A 19,112-nucleotide genomic window follows, 5' to 3' on the forward strand; every position below is an offset into this window, starting at 1 on the left:
TGAGTTTCAATGAGCACCTTAAGTGACACTAAGATTGAGACCCATTGATACGCCTATGTCTAACATCACCTTTGAAACACATCTATCAGCAATAACTGGCTAAAAATAATTTTTGGGGTTCTGACTTAGAAAGACCCTTTTGTAACCCTTGTGAGTCAGGAAATCCATCATGCTGACAGCATTGGTTGAAGGTCATTATAAGAAAAAGCCTCATGAAATTAATAACTTGATAGATGATAAAATTTACATTATATAATAACACTGTCATTCTTAAGAAAGGCCCTAAGAAAAATTAATATGATATTAATATCTTGTACATTTCTTAAACAATAGATTTGTTTCTTATCTCATGAACTCTGAAAATTGTGAAAACGTTTTCATTTTCCCTTTGAACATTTAGAGCCAAATTTGTGGAGCACCCGGCAGTAAGCGTGTAAGTTCTAATAGCAGGCATTTTAATTTCTCTATGTTCTTACCCATGGTTTTTTTTTCTTTGAGACAGAATCTCACTTTGTTGCTGGGGCGAGAGTGCTGTGGTGTCAGCTTGGCTCACAGCAACCTCAAACTCCTGGGCTCATGCAATCATTCTGCCTCAGCCTCCCAAGTAGCTGGGACTATAGGCATGCACCACCATGCCCGGCTAATTTTTTCTATATATTTTTAGTTGGCCAATTAATTTCTATTTTCTAGTAGAGACAGGGTCTTGCTATTGCTCAGGCTGGTTTTGAACTCCTGACCTTGGGCGATCCTTCTGCCTCAGCCTCCCAGCGTGCTAGGATTACAGGCATGAGCCACCGTGCCCGGCCTTACCCATGTTTTTATTAATTTGTTTATGCTTTGTTACATTTCACATATGCTTTTAAGCTGCACTGAAGTTTTTTTTTTTTTTTTTTTTTTTGAGACAGAGTCTCGCTTTGTTGTCCAGGCTAGAGTGAGTGCCGTGGCGTCAGCCTAGCTCACAGCAACCTCAAACTCCTGGGCTTGAGTGATCCTTCTGCCTCAGCCTCCCGAGTAGCTGGGACTACAGGCATGCGCCACCATGCCCGGCTAATTTTTTATATATATATCAGTTGGCCAATTAATTTCTTTCTATTTATAGTAGAGACGGGGTCTCGCTCTTGCTCAGGCTGGTTTTGAACTCCTGACCTCTAGCAATCCGCCCGCCTCGGCCTCCCAAGAGCTAGGATTACAGGCGTGAGCCACAGCGCCCGGCCTGCACTGAAGTTTTTATACAGCAAAGCGGAAAATAAAAAGATAAATGAATGCATGAATGAATTCTTGAAACTATGTATTTTCTCAAATGATCCAGCATAACTGTTTATCTTAACTGAATTATTTTTTCTTTGTTAGCTTGACAAATGAATAAAAATAAAGAATATTTGTACTATAAAAATATAGGAATCACTGAAATAAATTATTTTTATCAATAACCGAAATAGCTTAGCTATATAGATAAAAACCTGCCATCTTCTAAACCAGTTAAGTACAAAACATTATTTTTCTAGAACCCTAACAAGTTAAATAACCCAGTGGCAGAATTAACAAACTCTGTTTAAAAATTCATTAACCTACATATTTATTTTAGTTCCTCTACAAAATATTGTACTTTTTTGCATATGGTTTAAGAATGTTTCTGTTCTGTTTAGCAGTGTGGCACTATTAACTACCTTTAACTCAGATTATCTGTTGGCTAGAATTTGTACGTCTGCAATTAATGTTCTTTCCCAAAACATTTCTGAGTGGCTGTTTTCCAATATACTTTTGTGTTGATATTTTAAAGTATTAATTTATGTATTAATTCATATTCAAAGCAAGCTGTTGAAATAAAATTTCAACGTTTAAATATGCCTGCCTAATAGTTATTAAATATCTGACAACAAATGTTCTCATATGCTATTAAACATTGTCAAGAAAAGCTTTCTTATATACTTAAGTTAAAAATATATACAATTATCTTACTTGTGTTGTAAGCAAGGATTTATTGTTATAAAAACCTCAACCATAATATTTTATTTAGCTCACTTGATAATTCAACTCCACAAATAATTCAACTATATAAAAAGGAGTGGTACTAAGAACTGCTAGATTAATCGCATTAAAAAAAGTACGTAAGATTACAGTTAGACTACTTATACCCTATCCTGGCTCAATAACTAATAATCTAAGACATTTAAACTCTAGTTTTCACTCTACTGTACAGCATTAATGAGAAGATATGACACCAAAGAAACCATCTTAAAAGCATAAAAGTATTATATAACTATAAGCAACAAGTTATTCCATTATTCTATTAAAAACCTGGTTCATTAAGAATGTTTTGGAAATACTATGACTATGTTCTGGGTTTGTATCCAAATAAGGATGGTCCCTGATATAATTTTACTAGTGTCTACTATATCTCATTTATTTCAGTGTGATTATTCTCTGGAATGACAGTTTTTGCACAATTCCCCTAGTTACATCATCAAAAACAAAAAAACCCAAACTCTTATAGTATATTTACATGTGTACGAATATTTAATGAAAAAGGAAAGCATTATTTCTATTTTGGGTAGTGTCTGGCTACGGAATCAAGGATATAGCTCAAATATCAGCTTTGCTGCTTACTAGCTGTTCTGTATCATGCAAGTTAAGAAGTCATACCTCATAGATATAAATTCTAGTTTTTCTGTTTACTAGCTATGTGATCTTAAGCAAGTTACTTATTCTCTCTTGCCTACAAAATAGAAAATGATTCCTATTGCTAATAACAAAAGCATACTTCACATATACCTACTCTGAAGACTGAATATGTAAAGTTTTTTTTTTTTTTTTTTTTTTACCATAGTGCCTGGTACATAATACACACATTGAAGATAGTAGTAGTAGTTGTTGGCATGCGTGCATTTGTATTTTATATATATATATATTTTTTTTCCTTTCTTTTTTAAGTTAACAACTATGAAAACAATTTCTTTAATGCTTCTGAAATATAAACATTTTAAACCTATATTTGCTAACAAAACAGACATTAATTTTACTTAAGGAACACATATAATCCTACCTTTACACTGCATTCCTTGCCGAAAGAGGCCTTTCAGTAACCGCTTGCAGTACTGACATATTGTGGGACGGGTATAAGAGTGAACAGCAAATGTGTGTGGAACTTTTACTCTGCACATCACCATCTTTTCCATCCAGATTGGACGACCACTCCAAGAAGGAATTCTCTTACTTGGTTCTTGGTGAACATGTGACTGAAATATAAGTAATTTCTGTAAGTATAAGTCAAAATATTAAAAACAAAATGTTGGAAGCAAAGCTTAACCACAAAAATCATTTATCTGGAACACTAAAGCCAAAAATCTAAAAATGTATATCTTAGCAGTTTCCTTTGCAAAGCTTAATTTGCCAACCCCTGAATGAGAAACAATGTAGATTCTTTTTGCTAAAATTTATGCTTTAAAAACCCTAAGATATGTTGATTTTTATGTCCTTATTCACTGATTAATAACTATTATTTATCAGGCACACTCAGCATTTTACATATAAAAACTAAAATCCTTAAAATGAATTTATGACAGATGTTCAAATCCCTTCAAAAACCTGAGCAAGGAATTAATCACAGGAAAAGTAAACAAACTCACAAAGTATTATTGCTGCTCAGGTTGCATTACTGAACATGATGTCTGAAAATAATTTGAAACAAATCTTAGATTCTCAAGTTTCTCTTAACAAATACTAAAATACATATGTAAAATTTGAAGTCTAATTAATGATTATGAAATAAATAATGGCAGACACAAAACTAAATCAACTTTAGTCCTAGTACCTAGGTTTTAGGAAGTTCTTTGATATTTTAAATATTTTCTAGTTTTTTGAGTTTTCCCCCCAGGTGAACAAAAAACAAAATTAAAGAAAGCATTTGTGTAACCTGAGGGATAAGTGGATTTTTGTAATTATGGCTCTTTCTACATGAAGGAAAATAATCAAATTAAATTACAACCCAGGCCGGGTGCTGTGGCTCACGCCTGTAATCCTAGCTCTTGGGAGGCCGAGGCGGGCGGATTGCTCAAGGTCAGGAGTTCAAAACCAGCCTGAGCGAGACCCCGTCTCTACTATAAATAGAAACAAATTAATTGGCCAACTGATATATATATATAAAATTAGCCGGGCATGGTGGCGCATGCCTGTAGTCCCAGCTACCCGGGAGGCTGAGGCAGAAGGATCACTCGAGCCCAGGAGTTTGAGGTTGCTGTGAGCTAGGCTGACGCCACGGCACTCACTCTAGCCCGGGCAACAAAGCGAGACTCTTTCTCAAAAAAAAAAAAAAAAAAAAAAAATTACAACCCAGTTTAATGTGGCTTATTCCATTTATTCAACAATATTCATTATTATATAGCAGGCCCTATACTATATATTGGGGACAAAAATAAATAAAACATAATCCAAGTTCTCAAATACAAAATCCAAATAACTAACTACCATCTAGATGCCTTAATAAATTTTGTTGAACCTGCTTGCATCTTCACTGACAGAACTGCAGTCCTGAAATCTTTTAGATATTTTCCATAACTAGTAAGTTTTGTAACTCAGAGAAGTTGTGTCATTCTACACTGGTATGTTCAATCAAGGGAAGCAACAGTTAGAAGAAACCAAGAGACAGTGTAAGGGAGAAGAAGGGAAAAAGAATGAAAGTAGGAGGAAGAAAAGGAAAAGAAACAGAAAACAAATGAATGGAGGAGAGCACTGTGGAAAGGCACAAATGCAGCCTCAGATCGATAGTTTTTTACTAATGTGTAGCCAGAAATCTTCTAAAATGAATTATGAAGCAGTTTAATTCAGGAAAAGTAAAGAAAAAGAGTGTGGAAACTCAAACCACACTTGTGTGCTTCAGCTGTCCAGGGTGTCCTACTCTAGGCTGGCTCACCCTCAATGCTGCCGTGTGTGGACCACCTTCAGCAAAAAGAATACCACTGACTCTGTAAAGCTAATAGAGAACCCAGTGGGAACTAGAAACAGATGTTTTAGACCTTTGCTCATCCCTGGCTCCATACTCTAGTGGTGACTCAACATTCTGCTTCTTTTGCTCCTGTTTCTTCTTTTGGTTTGTCTCAAGTTCAAAACAGCAGATGGAGCAAGACTGATTTAGCCAGTCATCCTCAAACATACAGACTACCCCTGTAAGGAAGAGATTTCATAATAGATACTTTCATATGCCAACATCCCGTTAGTGACTCCCTTTTGGTCATGTCCTGCTAGGATCAGGTTGTAAGAGGCATGGTACAGAGCCTGTGTGCCAGTAACTGCTCAGGGACCAATGGTTGTAGCAGCCACCTAATCTGTCGTGCCCTGTGTAAGTAGTTATTTATGTTATTATCCCTATTTTAAATATGAAAAATCAGGCTCAAAGGGATTAATACTACCAAGTAGTAGTGTTAGAATCAAGACTTTGAGTCAGGTTTTCTACACCATAGTTCAGTGCTTTTTAACCTTTTTCATGTCTCAATATACCTGGGCGTAATACAATGCCATCAAAAATAGTGGTTTGCCACTCTGTGGGGTGAGGATGGCAGGAAAGCTATGGCAGATTTAATCAGAATTTGGAGGGAGGAGGATGTTCGTAGAATTACCTAGAGTATCTGGTTAAAATGGGACTAGGGAGATTATAGTAACTACAATTGAGTGAAAGTTCTCTCACCTTGTTTTAAAGTCCCCTTATGTACAAATTAGTGCTAAGCTTAAACAGTTATTTTTTCCTTATTACTGTGTAGCAAGAAATTATCTAAAAGTAATTTGATTATTTCCACAATTTAAGTTTTGTTTTTTGTTTTTTTTTTGAGACAGAGTCTCGCTTTGTTGCCCAGGCTAGAGTGTGTACCGAGGCATGAGCCTCGCTCACAGCAACCTCAAACTCCTGGGCTCAAGCAATCCTGCTGCCTCAGCCTCCCGAGTAGCTGGGAATACAGGCATGCACCACCATGCCCAGCTAATTTTTTCTATATATATTAGTTGGCCAATTAATTTCTTTCTATTTATAGTAGAGACGGGGTCTTGCTCTTGCTCAGGCTGGTTTCGAACTCCTGACCTCGAGCAATCCACCCGCCTCAGCCTCCCAGAGTGCTAAGATTATAGGCGAGAGCCACTGCACCCAGCCCCCACAACTTAAGTTTAAGCTAACATTTGCCAAAGTAACTGCTCACAAAAACTATGTAACAATATTGTCAACTCTCAATTATATATAATAATAAAGGGAATAGAAAAGCATTTTCAAAAAGGGTGATTTCTGGCCGGGCGCTGTGGCTCACGCCTGTAATCCTAGCTCTTGGGAGGCCGAGGCGGGCGGATTGCTCAAGGTCAGGAGTTCAAAACCAGCCTGAGCAAGAGCGAGACCCCGTCTCTACTATAAATAGAAAGAAATTAATTGGCCAACTGATATATATATAAAAAATTAGCCGGGCATGGTGGTGCATGCCTGTAGTCCCAGCTACTCGGGAGGCTGAGGCAGAAGGATCACTCAAGTCCAGGAGTTTGAGGTTGCTGTGAGCTAGGCTGACGCCACGGCACTCACTCTAGCCTGGACAACAAAGTGAGACTCTGTCTCAAAAAAAAAAAAAAAAAAAAAAAAAAAAGGGTGATTTCTCAGTTATGGATATTTAGTTGGCTCTGAGTATTACTCACTGAAATATCTCCACTTTTATGCTTATGCTTAGACTCAACATTTTCTTTCTAGCTTGATTCTGTCCTCTGCTGCTGAGGAATTTTCCCAAATGTACTGAAAGGAACATTTATCTGTCTCATCTTCAAACAGCCATCACTCAATTCTGGTTTCTCTAATCTTAGTGGTTCCATTTTAACTAAATTCAGTGAACAGTCTATCTTCTTCTGTTCTTCCATGTCTTTACTTGATTCTCTTCAGACTGACTTGTGATATTATAACAGAAACTGCCTTCTTACATGTAAACAAAGGCAACCTCAAAGTCAGATTCAAAGTTTTCTATCCCCAACTTGCCTATTTTTTCAAGCTTATCTTAGTATTCAGTTAAGTTTAATATCTTGACTCCTCAGAAACTTTTCTTTCTTATTTTCATTATCTGTGAAGTCAGGATAATACCTATATCTCCCAGGACTGTGGTGAGGTTTACATGAGAGAAGGTGAGCAGCCATCACAAAGCCTGGCACACGAGAGCTTAAGAGGCTCTCAATGTGCAGCCACTCGGAGTTAGTTCTCTGACCTGGGTTTGGCTTAGGGGTTGCTCTTATCTCCTAACTGCTATCTCCTCCATTCCCTTAGAGTGGACTGTCCTCTCTTCCCATTCTTCCTTCCCTCTTTTCCTCCAGAAGCTCTTCTCTTACTCTACCTCCTTTTGAGGCTGTGTGTTTGGACTGACAAAGGGAAACCTTCTTGAGAGACCTTCTACTCTGTAAGTTCTCCTTGTTTTAAAATACTCTGAACAGCTGGGCGCAGTGGCTCACGCCTGAAATTCTAGCACTCTAGGAGGCCGATGTGGGTGGATCGCTCAAAGTCAGGAGTTCAAAACCAGCCTGAGCAAGAGTGAGACCCTGTCTTTACTATAAATAGAAAGAAATTAATTGGCCAACTAAAAATGCATATATAAAAATTAGCTGGGCATGGTGGCACATGCCTGTATTCCCAGCTACTCGGGAGGCTGAGGCAGAAGGATTGCTTGAGCCCAGGAGTTTGAGGTTGCTATGAGGTAGGCTGACGCCAAGGCACTCTAGCCCGGGCAACGGAGTGAGACTCTGTCACACACAAATATTAAATAAATAAAATAAAATACTCTGAACAATATAACCAATTCAGACATGTCACTCTACTTCTTACACTTCCCTAAGGAGTTTTCATCTTCAGGATAAAATATAAGTTAATGAATTAAAACATAATACCTTATCTATCTGCTCTGTCCTTCTCCTACTTAGTATTTCCTAACTAGTAATACTCAATTGGGTTTAGCTGGCACACCAGCATCACCTGTGGGGATCTTAAAACAACATACCTCTATCCTATAGTCCTCACTCCCATATAAGCTCTCTCTGCAGTTCAGTGTATAAAATACACTAACTTTTCTCTTGCCAATCTTTTCCTAAGTTCTTCTACATGTTTATAATAACCTCTAATTCTCAGTCTCTTATATCACAGCATTCTTTTTCTACTTTAAAAATCTCACACTAAGGCTAAGCATTATGTAAATATTAAGTTTTTGTGAAAGGATTTCAGAGGGTTTTATTCTGGTGTCTCAGTTTAACAAAATCTTGTGACTATGGTGCCAAGACAACAGCCTGAGGCTTGATTTTGTCATAATTTATAGAAAACCAAAGAGGTTATAGAAAAAATAAATGATAAGATTATATCATCAATGTATAATATATATAATAATATAACTATATTATATAACTATAATATATATAATTAATGATTAATATCATTAATCTTAAATGATAAGATTATAAAAACTTAATTATAGTTGTTTTAGTTATAGCTAAATGATAAGATTATATAGCTAAATGATAAGATAATAACTAAATGATAAGATTATATCAATATATAATCTATATATTATAACTACAATATATAACATATAACTATGATATATAATATATAATTAATGATTAATATCATTAATCTTATATGATAAGATTATAAAAACAACTAAATAAGATATATAATCTATGGATGGAAGTCACTTTAAGTACTATCAAATGTACAAGGGAGTTATTGATTTCTTCCCTTATCTACTACCCTCACCCTTGAGAGGTACAGTATGAGAAAAATCATTGATTTACAAATAATGAGTTCTATATTTAATTCTAGTATCTCTTACTAATTTGCTCTGTGATTTAAGTCACTTAACCATTGTGTATCTCAATGGTCTCATCTGTATACAGATCTACTGATATACTCTATATTGTGAGGGTCAGTGGAGTCATTATTCACTCATTCATTCACTGAGTACCTACTAAGTACCAAGGATCATGCTGGACACAATGGGGCACATGAAGACATAAGTATTGTCTTCTCTAAATAGATCAAAAACTCCTTGAGGACAATCCAGTATACAAACGCTATGATATTAAGTAAAATGTTATATACACAATTAGGAAGGTTTAAAAAGTATAATAGCATTCAGAACATAAAATAACTTCCAGGCAAGGGGAAAATCAGGGAAGGCAGCTTTTAAGCCAGGTCAGGAAAATCCATGTAGTATGGACAACAACAAGAGCAAAGAAAGGGGGAGCAAGGGTGTTATCAGGAAATGCTGAATAGTACAGATTGTGAGAAATGCAGCATGTATAAAAGGTCTCCTAGTGGGGAGTGATATAATCAGAGCAATATAATAGAAAACTTGACCTGGCTGTCATGTATAAGATGAAGTGAAGTACAGAGACCAGGAGCAAGGACACTGGTTAGGAGGCTAATACAGTGGTCTGAGTAATAAATAATGCAATCCTAAGGTGTACAAAATGCAATTCACATTGGTAGCCCTGCCCCCATTATTACATTTTAAGGTTAAGTGTAGGAACATTACTATTCTTTAGTATATCAGTTATGTTCTAGAATGTCATACACACTGTAGAAACATAAGGAATAACTAGTCTTTCTATTACCTTAGAATACATACCTCTTCGTTGGGAAGGGCTGCACATTCAGGCTGTAGGGGTCTTGGAACTGAGAGGCCAGGTCCTGGTAAAGATACATTTGACAGACGTCTCTTTCTTACTCCACTACAGTTATTTGGAATCTTGAAGGCACATCGTTTATGGTAATTTAATCCACAGCCTAAATATATTTTAAAAGGTAAAAAATAAGATTAAAAAAACTTTTAAGTGTGACACATAAAAAATTGGTGCTTCTTTTATTAATTTCTCTGTTAGCAATGTCTACTCTAAGAATCCAGATGACAGGCTAAGTGGAGGCTAACAAACTGAAAAAGAATAGGAAATGGGTAGAAAGGTGTGTTTAGAAAGGTTAAGTTAGCCAGAGCAGTGGTTCTTGAAGTGTGGTCCACAAAGCTATTACCTGGCAATTTGTTAGAAATGTAAATTACTGGGCTCCATTCTGGATCTATTGAATTAGAAACTCTGGGGATGGGACCCAGCAAAGTATGTTTTATGATGCATGATAAATTTTAGAATCACTGGCTTAAAGCACTGGTCAGCAAACTCTGGCCTGTGTCCCAAATTCTTCCTGTGCCATGAAAATCACATGAAACTCAAATTTCAGTGTTCCTGAATAAAGTTTTACTGGAACACAGCCATGTCCTTTTGTTTACATCTTGTCTATGGCTAGTTTCACATTATAACAGATAGTCAGCAAAGCCTAAAATATTTATTCTCTGGCATTTTACAGAAAAAGTTTATTGACACTTCACCTTAGAGGACTATTTCTTAATCAGAAACATACACCTGTGCCCTACCCTCTAGTAATTGTAATTCAGAACAACCTTGACAGTTTTGTTGCATGTAAGACTTAACTTTAAAAAAAATTAAAAACATTAATATTTATTGATCCACTACTCTGTGACAAATATTTTACCCATATTACCTTACTTAACCATTTACTCTTCACAAAACCCAAGGGGTAGAATATATTTTACAGAGAAATTGATCCTCAGAGAGATTAAGTAAATTGCCCAAGAATACGAAAGAGTCCCAATCTCTCCAATTCTAAATCCTGGTTACTCCCTAGTCACCAACTAATAATCTCATTTTCTCGGTGATAATAAAAGAATACAACCGTGAAACCCTATTTTAAATGACCATAAAAATTTTAGAACACATACCTTCACATTTCAGTCCCTGACGTACCAATCCCCAGAGCATCTCACCACAATAATCACAAAAAGTAGGAGCTTTGTAAGAATGCACATAAAGAGTATGTGGACGAATCTGGAAGTCTTCTACTGTGGCCAAAGCTTTTAAAAAAGAAAAGTATTAAAATAAACCTTAGGAATGTTCACCTGTTCATTTGTGTTATAGTATAGAAAATCATTTTTTTTCTCTGAAAATTCCATCTGAGCACAAAAATAAATTATTTTAAGTATTTAATACTGTGATATTTAAACTCTAGTTTATGAAGTCCATCAGATTCAAATAATCTAAACTCCAAAAGTAGGTCTGCAGGTAAGGTATCTGGAACTCCCAAAAGCACTTTCTCATAATGATAAGATTGCAAATAGCTCTTAGGTCTATTTTAGCCAATTAAAACCTGTTTAACTTATGATATGCTGAGAAATGCAACATTAAAGTAAAAAATGCTGTGGAACTTAACCTCAATATACATCAATGTTTCTGTGGGAAAAAACAATGAGTCCTAACTTAGGGTCCCAGGATACATTCTGTGTATGTTCTCCATAGTCCTAATGGTTAAGACAAAGATGGGGAAGTATTACAGATGGTTTGAAGTTGTGGTGTAGATGAATGATCAAGGCGGGGGTGGGGGGACTAGATGAATGGGAGAATCAGAAATAAGAGGAGAGGAGTGGGGACTCATAAGGAAAGGTGATGGTCAGTGAGAATCTCAAGAAAAGGCTCAATGGGGAGTTTGGGAAATGGGATAACTGACAGCAGGACTCTGGACTCTTGGATGGCCAGCTTGCTTCCTTTCTTGCCAAACAAGAAGTATTACAGACCTACTATGTACATTATTATGGCATTTTTTCTTCCCTTTCACTTCTCATTAACAATTCTGCTCACATTGCTGTTAGATGAGATCAGAAATAGCGGGAGGTAAGGAACAAGGTACGGCAAGAATGGGTGAGGTGGGGAAAGGAGAGAGGTAGAAAAAAAGCTCACTGAGAACAAAAAGGAGCATTTTTTTTCAAGCAATAGAAACATTGTACTTTCCTCTTCCATATCTTCATTACTTTTTTTCCTATTACATTTCCTTTTTTCCTATTTCTCTTTTCTGAACCCCAATTCTCTTGTTTTATGCTCTTTATAGAAACGGGGAAAAGGAAACAGAATTTCAGGATAATTGTTTTATTTCTTCGACTCAGAGAAAAGTATATTTTTTTCAGTTCAAATGATAATTCCCTTAGCTTAGTAACATTCAAGCAATTCTCAGTTTATTTTTCTTTCTTATCTGTGATATAACCTTCCTCAAAGTAAAAATCATATGGCAGCCATTGTTATAGATGAAAGAAGCAACAATAATACAAAGACCAAATATAATTGAACACAGCATTTAGTACAGAAAATGAGGCTCTTTGGAAAAAAAGAAAAACAAAAGAAGCTATTTACTTACCTGAAAGAACAACTTCTACTAGGTCTCCCTCATGTATTTCATCTGCTGAGGTAATCAGCTGCAAAATATTTTCTGAGTTCATGTCATGACGAAAGAGAAGAATTTTATCATACATGCCAAAGAATCCACACTCTGGAAACTGCAGGAAAATAGTCCTGTATCAGTATACCCAGGGCTTTCTATTTTTAGAAGTAAATTTCTCAATATTATGAAAAATTTTAAACATGTTTTGGCTTAACAATAGCAATTTCTAGCTATTAATATCTAAAAGGTGAGCCACATTAGATTTACTCAAGCATCCTGGTTAATTTTAAAGTTCAAAAACAGAAAAGCAAACTTACAAATAAATAATCATTGATCATCTTAAAACACATCTCTTAGAAATATAGGATTTCTATATTCAGTTACTGATGGAGAATATAATCTTGAATTTACTGCTAATCTATTCTTAGCCTGAAAGATAAGCAGTCTTTCCTATTCTCTAGAACTATACTGTCTAAATACATGGTTAGCTACTAGCTCTATGCAGTTATTTAAATTGAAAATAATTGAAATTACATAAAATTAAAAGTTTGGTCCTCAGCCACTCTAGCCACATTATAAGCACTCAATTTCCACCTGGGCTAGAGGCTAACAAAAAAAGGACTCCACATTCCAGCTTCATAAAAATAAAAACTCTAATAAAATATTTGTGTGAATGAAATTGATTTTAAAAAGTCATATTTCTTGCATGTCTGCTAAGTGTAAGATATTGGCCCCATAGTTTATAAAGATAAAATAGTCCTTATCTTCCAGGAGCTTACAATTTAGTAGGAAGGTGGAAATAAACATAAATATTATACAGTATAAGGCAAATGACAAAAATGAAAACATAAATAAAATTCTAGAATAAGAGGGGATAAAAACTTTAACTAGGAAGGTGGAGTAGAAGGATCCAGTACGGTATTTGAGCAGAATTGTAAAAAAGAGAAGCAGGGTTTCCCCAGGCTGCAAGTGAAAGTGAAAGTGTCATTGTTGAGAAATTACAAGGTAAACTGAAGAAGGTAAGTGGAGCCTTGAACTGAAGAATTAGGTTGGGGAGAGTTGGGTAGAAAGAGGGTAAAAATGCACATGGGGTCCCACGGGAGCCACACTAACAGAGAAACCCGGAGTCAACAGGGCTGGCTTAAGCTTTGCTACCTACTAACTATAGCACCTTAGATAAATTGCTTGACCTCTCTACATCAATTTCTTGTTTATAAAATGGGGATAACAGGAGTGCTGGCTTTATATGGTTTTTGTCAAAATTAAATTACTTGACACCTATAAAACCCTCAGCACTCTGATCCATAAATGCTAGTGGTTCATATTATTATTATATATCTAAAAGGGAGAGACATAGGGTCCCAAAGCAAGGACACAGGATCCCAGAGTAAGGCAGTAACATGATCAAATCTGTATTTTAAAAAGATAATGCACTGCCAGCAGGAACTGGAACAGGAAGAGACCAAAGCAAGCTCCTGAAGAAAGGCTGAAGCTATTGGTCACGAAAGAGGTATGAGAGTCTGGATTATATAGCAAGTAAATGGAAAGAGACAAACAAGGAACACTTCTCTCCAGAAACTATTTTTGGTAAATCGTATGGATTATTAATATTGTTATGACCAAAGCAGAAATTCTGAATAATAGCAACTCAAGAAATGAATAATAAACACACCACTGAGAGAACAAAAACAACATTAAAATAACAAATGTTTAGCTTGGAAAAAATAAATATAAAATAACCTTCTTAATAAACACATGACCTAATTAATAATAATGCCAATATAAATTTGGTATTGTTAAGAGACTCAAAAGCAAGTAAAAAAATTATAGGGAGTGTTAAAAATATACGTAAAATAGACATCACATATCAGATGCTGGAAATCTGTTGGTGACAATAAAGAAAAAAGTCATTTTCTAGGCTAGCAAATGTTTTCATATTGTACCCATCTATATGACTGACAAATTACAGAGTTCCTAGGGGAAAAACTGTAATAACTACCCTGTGAAAAACAGATTTCTGCTATTCACAATTATAATTTATATATATGTTAGGATAGTTAGAAATTATCTAAAACAAGAGTCTGAACTAAAACAGAACAACAAACATGTGGCCTGAAAAAAGGGATGTTGAATTTTACTGAATGCTTTTTTGATATCTACTGAAATGATCGTATGGTTTTTGTTCTTTATTCTACTGATGTGATATATTATGTATATCAATTTACATATATTGAGCCATCCTTGCATCCCTGGGATGAATCCCACTTGATCATGATGAAACTAGAAGAAAACACTGGAGAAACACTCCAGGATACTGGTCTGAGCAAAGATTTTGTGAGTTAGACCTCAAAAGCACAGGCAAACAAAGCAAAAATGGACAAATGGGATCATATCAAGCTAAAAAACCTTGTGCACAGAAAAGAAAATAAATAACAAAGTGAAGACACAGCCTACAGAATGAGAGAAAATATGTGGAAACTATTCAACTGACATGGGATCAATAGCCGGAATCTATAAGGAGCTCAAACAATAGCAAAAAACCAACCACTTAAAAAATGGACAAAAGATCTGGACAGACATTTCTCAAAAAACGACACACAAATGACCAACAGTATATGAAAACAATGTTCAATATCACTAATCATCAGAGAAATACAAATCAAAACTACAATGAGGTTATCATCTCACCCTGGTTAAAATGGCTTTTATCAAAAAGACAAAAGTAATGGATCCTGGTGAGGATGTGGAGAAAGGGGAACACTCATACACTATTGGTAGGAATGTAAATTAGTAGAACCACTATGGAAAACAGTATGGAGGTTCCTCAAAAAAACTAAACTACCATATGATCCAGCAATCCCAATGCTGAGTATATAGGAAAAGAAAAAGAGAGAGGAAAAGAAAAGAAAAAAGAGAATATCAGTATATTGCAGAGATAGCTGTATTCCCATGTTTATTGCAGAACAATTCACACTAACCAAGATATGAAATCAATCTAAGCGTCCACCAACGGATGAATGAAGAAAATGTGGTATATATACACAATGGAATATTATTCAGCCATAAAAAGGAAAGAAATCCTGTCATTTGCAACAACATGGATGGAATTAGAGGACATTATGTTAAGCAAAATAAGCCAGACACAGAAATGCAAATATTGCATGTTTTCACTAACATGTGGGACCTAAAAAAACTGATCTTATGGAGATAGAGAGTAGAATAATGGTTACCAGTGTCTGGGAAAGGTGGGGTGGGGGAAAAAGGAGGTTGGCCAATGAGTACAAAAATGCAATAGATCTAGTGTTCAGTAGCACAATAGAGTGAATAAAATAATTTATTGTGTATTTCAAAATAACTAGAAGAATAGAATTGGTATGTCCCTAACACAAAGAAATGATAAATGTTTGAGGTAATAGAGATCCCAATTACCCTCATTTGATCATTACATATTGTATGCTTGTCTCAAAATATCACATGTAAGCCATAAATATGTACAACTATTATGTACCAAGAAAGATAAAAATTAAAATTAAAAAAGCTTAGAATACCTAAGTTTGAGTGCTACATGGTAAGTGTTGATAAATTATAAGTGCTTATCGTTTCCAATCTTTTGTTATTAAAAACAATAACCAATGAGTAATCATATATCTTTTCCCACTTTTTGAGTGTAAGTATTGGAACACTTTCTAGGAGATTTGCTGGGTCAAAGAACATGCATATTTGAAATTTTTAGATATTGTCAAATTGCTCTTCATGAAGGCTATATCAATTTATACTTCTACAAGTAATGTGTTAAGGGTATGTACTTGTTTTCTCCACATCCTGTTTTATGGTACATTATAAAACCTGGTTTTAGGTGACAAATGATATTTTGTGTAGTTGTAATTTCCATTTCTTTTATTACAATAAGTTGAACATTTTTTCATATGCTTAAGAGACACCTGTATTGCCTTTTCTGTAAATCAGCTATTCATGTTCTTTGCCTATTTTTAATGCATTGATGAGTGTCAAAACTACAAATCCAATTATTCCTTAGAAAGAGTTTCACTATATGGGAGACCTTCAATAAGTCCTGAACAACATATCAAAAAACCAAAAATACTTCATATTTCAAAGTGTATACGTTGAATTTCTCAGAATAATCTGATGCCAGTGAAACATACAGAAAAGGGGGGCTTTTAAGATAATGGCTTCTTGTTCTAAGCCAGACTTCAGTAGAATAAAGAACAAAGGAGGATAATATTTTTTTCTTTCAGTTGTGTAACTTGAAAAGGAGAAAATATTTTGGCAAACTAATGGAAAACAATACATTAGTGACTCGGCTATACTCATTGACAGCCCAAAAAAAGGGAAAGGAGGCAGAAACTGTTGTACTATTGCTATTTTCTGTTTTTCTGTCCAAAATGCAATTCTTGCCCAATGAAATGGTACACGTCTTTTAAACATTCTATTCTACTGGGGAAAAAAAAGGGCCACTTGTGACAGGGAACAAGATCAGAAAAGCAGCAAAGGTGGTAACAGGTTAGTATGTGGCAAGGTCTTGAGACACTTGGTTTTCACAACTTGAGCTATTGGCATTTAGTGGGCAGAGCATTGTAGACAGCACAAGACAGCCCCCACAAGAAAGAATTATCCAGTCCAAAATGTCAACAGTTCTGAAGTTGAGAACCCTGCTTTAGGAGTATAAAGCAGTCAAGAGTACAGAGGCTGGGAAATGTGGAAGGAAGATGGCAACCTTATGAAAATTAGATAAGTCCATATTACCTTTACTAGCATACCTGAGCCTTGATTAAAAGAAAGAGAAAATGAAGGAAAGCAAAAAAAAAAAAAAAAAAAAAACCCAAAAATCTAGCAGGTAGAAGCAAAACAGGCCTTTAATTTGGTCTCTTTTCAACCGCTTCCCCCAAGGTTTTCTGGATTTGCTTTCTACAGTCAGTGCCAATGACACCTTGATTTGCAAAGTGAAGTCTTTTCCCAGTCCATATGGAAAAGTAACAGAATTTCATCATGAAGTTACTAAATTTCCACCCTCATGCACTCTCTACTCACTTCAGATTCTTTGTTTTTGCATTAAAGATGGCTTCAAGAATTAAAAAAAGAGATCTTATCTTTCTAAACATTTGATAGAAGTTACTTCTTATGGTTTTAACCTAACACTTGTTATAGTGGTTCCACTACGTGCAAAGTTCTTTCAAGTATTGCTTATTTTGAGAATTCTTAAGGTGAACACAGTTTAAAGTTCACATTGTTAAAATTTTGTCAGTGAAATATTAGATGATGTAAGAAGCTTGCAAGTTATTTTACTTGGTCAGACACAATTTTTGCATTTTAATGCACTGCTTCAGAATTAACGTTATCTGAATAGAATAGCTTATGTATGCTTTTCTAAGGAATACAGGTTTTATTCTAAATGCAATGGAAAACAACTACAAAAACAGTTTTAACATCTATTTAATTTACTTTCTACAAATAGTTTTTACTTGAGATGAGTAAAGTGTACTAATCTTAACTAGAAGCTTGATAGCTTTATACATAAATATATACTGTGTAACCACCACCCAGATCAAAATACAGAACATTCTCAGCACCACGTTTCTTCACAGGCACCTAATTTCAAATGCTGAATACTAGAGTCATTTTAAAATTTGATGCCAAGTAAATCTTCACAGTAAGTCTTTTTAAATATACACCAGATCATAGTAAGTAAGCTCCATGAAGGCAAGAATGTTATCTTCTCATGTTCCTCTTGAATCCCTGAGCACCTAGTACTTAATAGGCACTTACTCGAAAAATGCCTTGACTACTGAACAAATAATTTAGCACTAATAAACTCTCTAGAAACAAAGCTAATATTAATTTAACATCATTTTTAAAGAAAATATTTAACTGAAGAGAAGAATCTCAATGACTCTGTTTTTATAATATATGCAGACAAAAGGCAGTATAGTCTAGATCAGGCGTCCTCAAACTACGGTCCACAGGCCACATGTGGGTGTTTTTGCCTGTTTGTTTTTTTACTTCAAAATAAGACATGTGCAGTGTGCATAGGAATTTGTTCGTAGTTTTTTTTCAAACTATAGTCCAGTCCTCCAAGTCTGAGGGACAGTAAACTGGCCCCCTGTTTAAAAAGTTTGAGGACCCCTGGTCTAGATGAGTCATTGAGAAAATTACTCAATGTGAACTTGAATTTATTCTTAACTTTCATCATTAACATCCAACCCACAATCTTCTGGAAATGACATACCAGAAGAGCTGCTTCATGTAACACCTGCCTTTCTTACACAAACTAGAGCAATCTTTTTTTTTTTTGGAGACAGAGTCTCACTCTGTTGATCCAGCTAGAGTGCTATGACATCAGCCTTGCTCACAACAACCTCAAACTCCTGGGCTCAAGCAATCCTTTTGCCTCAGCCTCCCAAGTAGCTGGGACTACAGGCATGTGCCACCATGCCCAGCTAATTTTTTCTATATATTTTTAGTTGGCCAATTAATTTCTTTCTATTTTTAGTAGAGACGGGGGTCTCACTCTTGCTCAGGCTGGTCTTGAACTCCTGACCTTGAGCGATCCGCCTGCCTCAGCCTCCCAGAGTGCTAGGATTACAGGCGTGAGCCACCGTGCCCAGCCAAGAGCAACCTTTTTTCATTTTTTTCCTGTTATTAGTTCTGATTATCTTTAATTCAAACTTTCTGGGATCTTCTATTTTAGCCAAGCTCTTAAAATGAATATCTAGCAGAATTAAAAAAATTTTTTTTCTTCTTCTAGTTAGAGCCTCCAGATAAGTAATGGCTGCCTAATACTGTTTTGCCTAGACAAAAAATGTAGGGGTAGAATAGAGTAGGATGT

The 19,112-nt window shown here is 35.4% G+C and overlaps 1 protein-coding gene across 2 annotated transcripts in view; it reads right to left on the minus strand.

Moving 5' to 3' along the window:
* PRKD3 (protein kinase D3) overlaps window positions 1-19,112 on the minus strand; it is a 70,749-nt gene that overhangs the window by 33,033 nt on the left and 18,604 nt on the right. For both annotated transcript variants that reach the window (XM_012788445.2, XM_012788446.3), the window contains exons 3-6: window positions 12,245-12,383; window positions 10,782-10,913; window positions 9,621-9,778; window positions 3,044-3,236 (exon numbers count right to left, since the gene is read on the minus strand). In XM_012788445.2, the coding sequence (XP_012643899.1) occupies window positions 3,044-3,236; window positions 9,621-9,778; window positions 10,782-10,913; window positions 12,245-12,383 (622 nt within the window). The remainder of the gene's footprint in view (window positions 1-3,043; window positions 3,237-9,620; window positions 9,779-10,781; window positions 10,914-12,244; window positions 12,384-19,112) is intronic.

Source organism: Microcebus murinus, chromosome 3 (genome assembly GCF_040939455.1).
Source record: "Microcebus murinus isolate Inina chromosome 3, M.murinus_Inina_mat1.0, whole genome shotgun sequence".
NCBI classification, from domain to species: Eukaryota; Metazoa; Chordata; class Mammalia; order Primates; family Cheirogaleidae; genus Microcebus; species Microcebus murinus.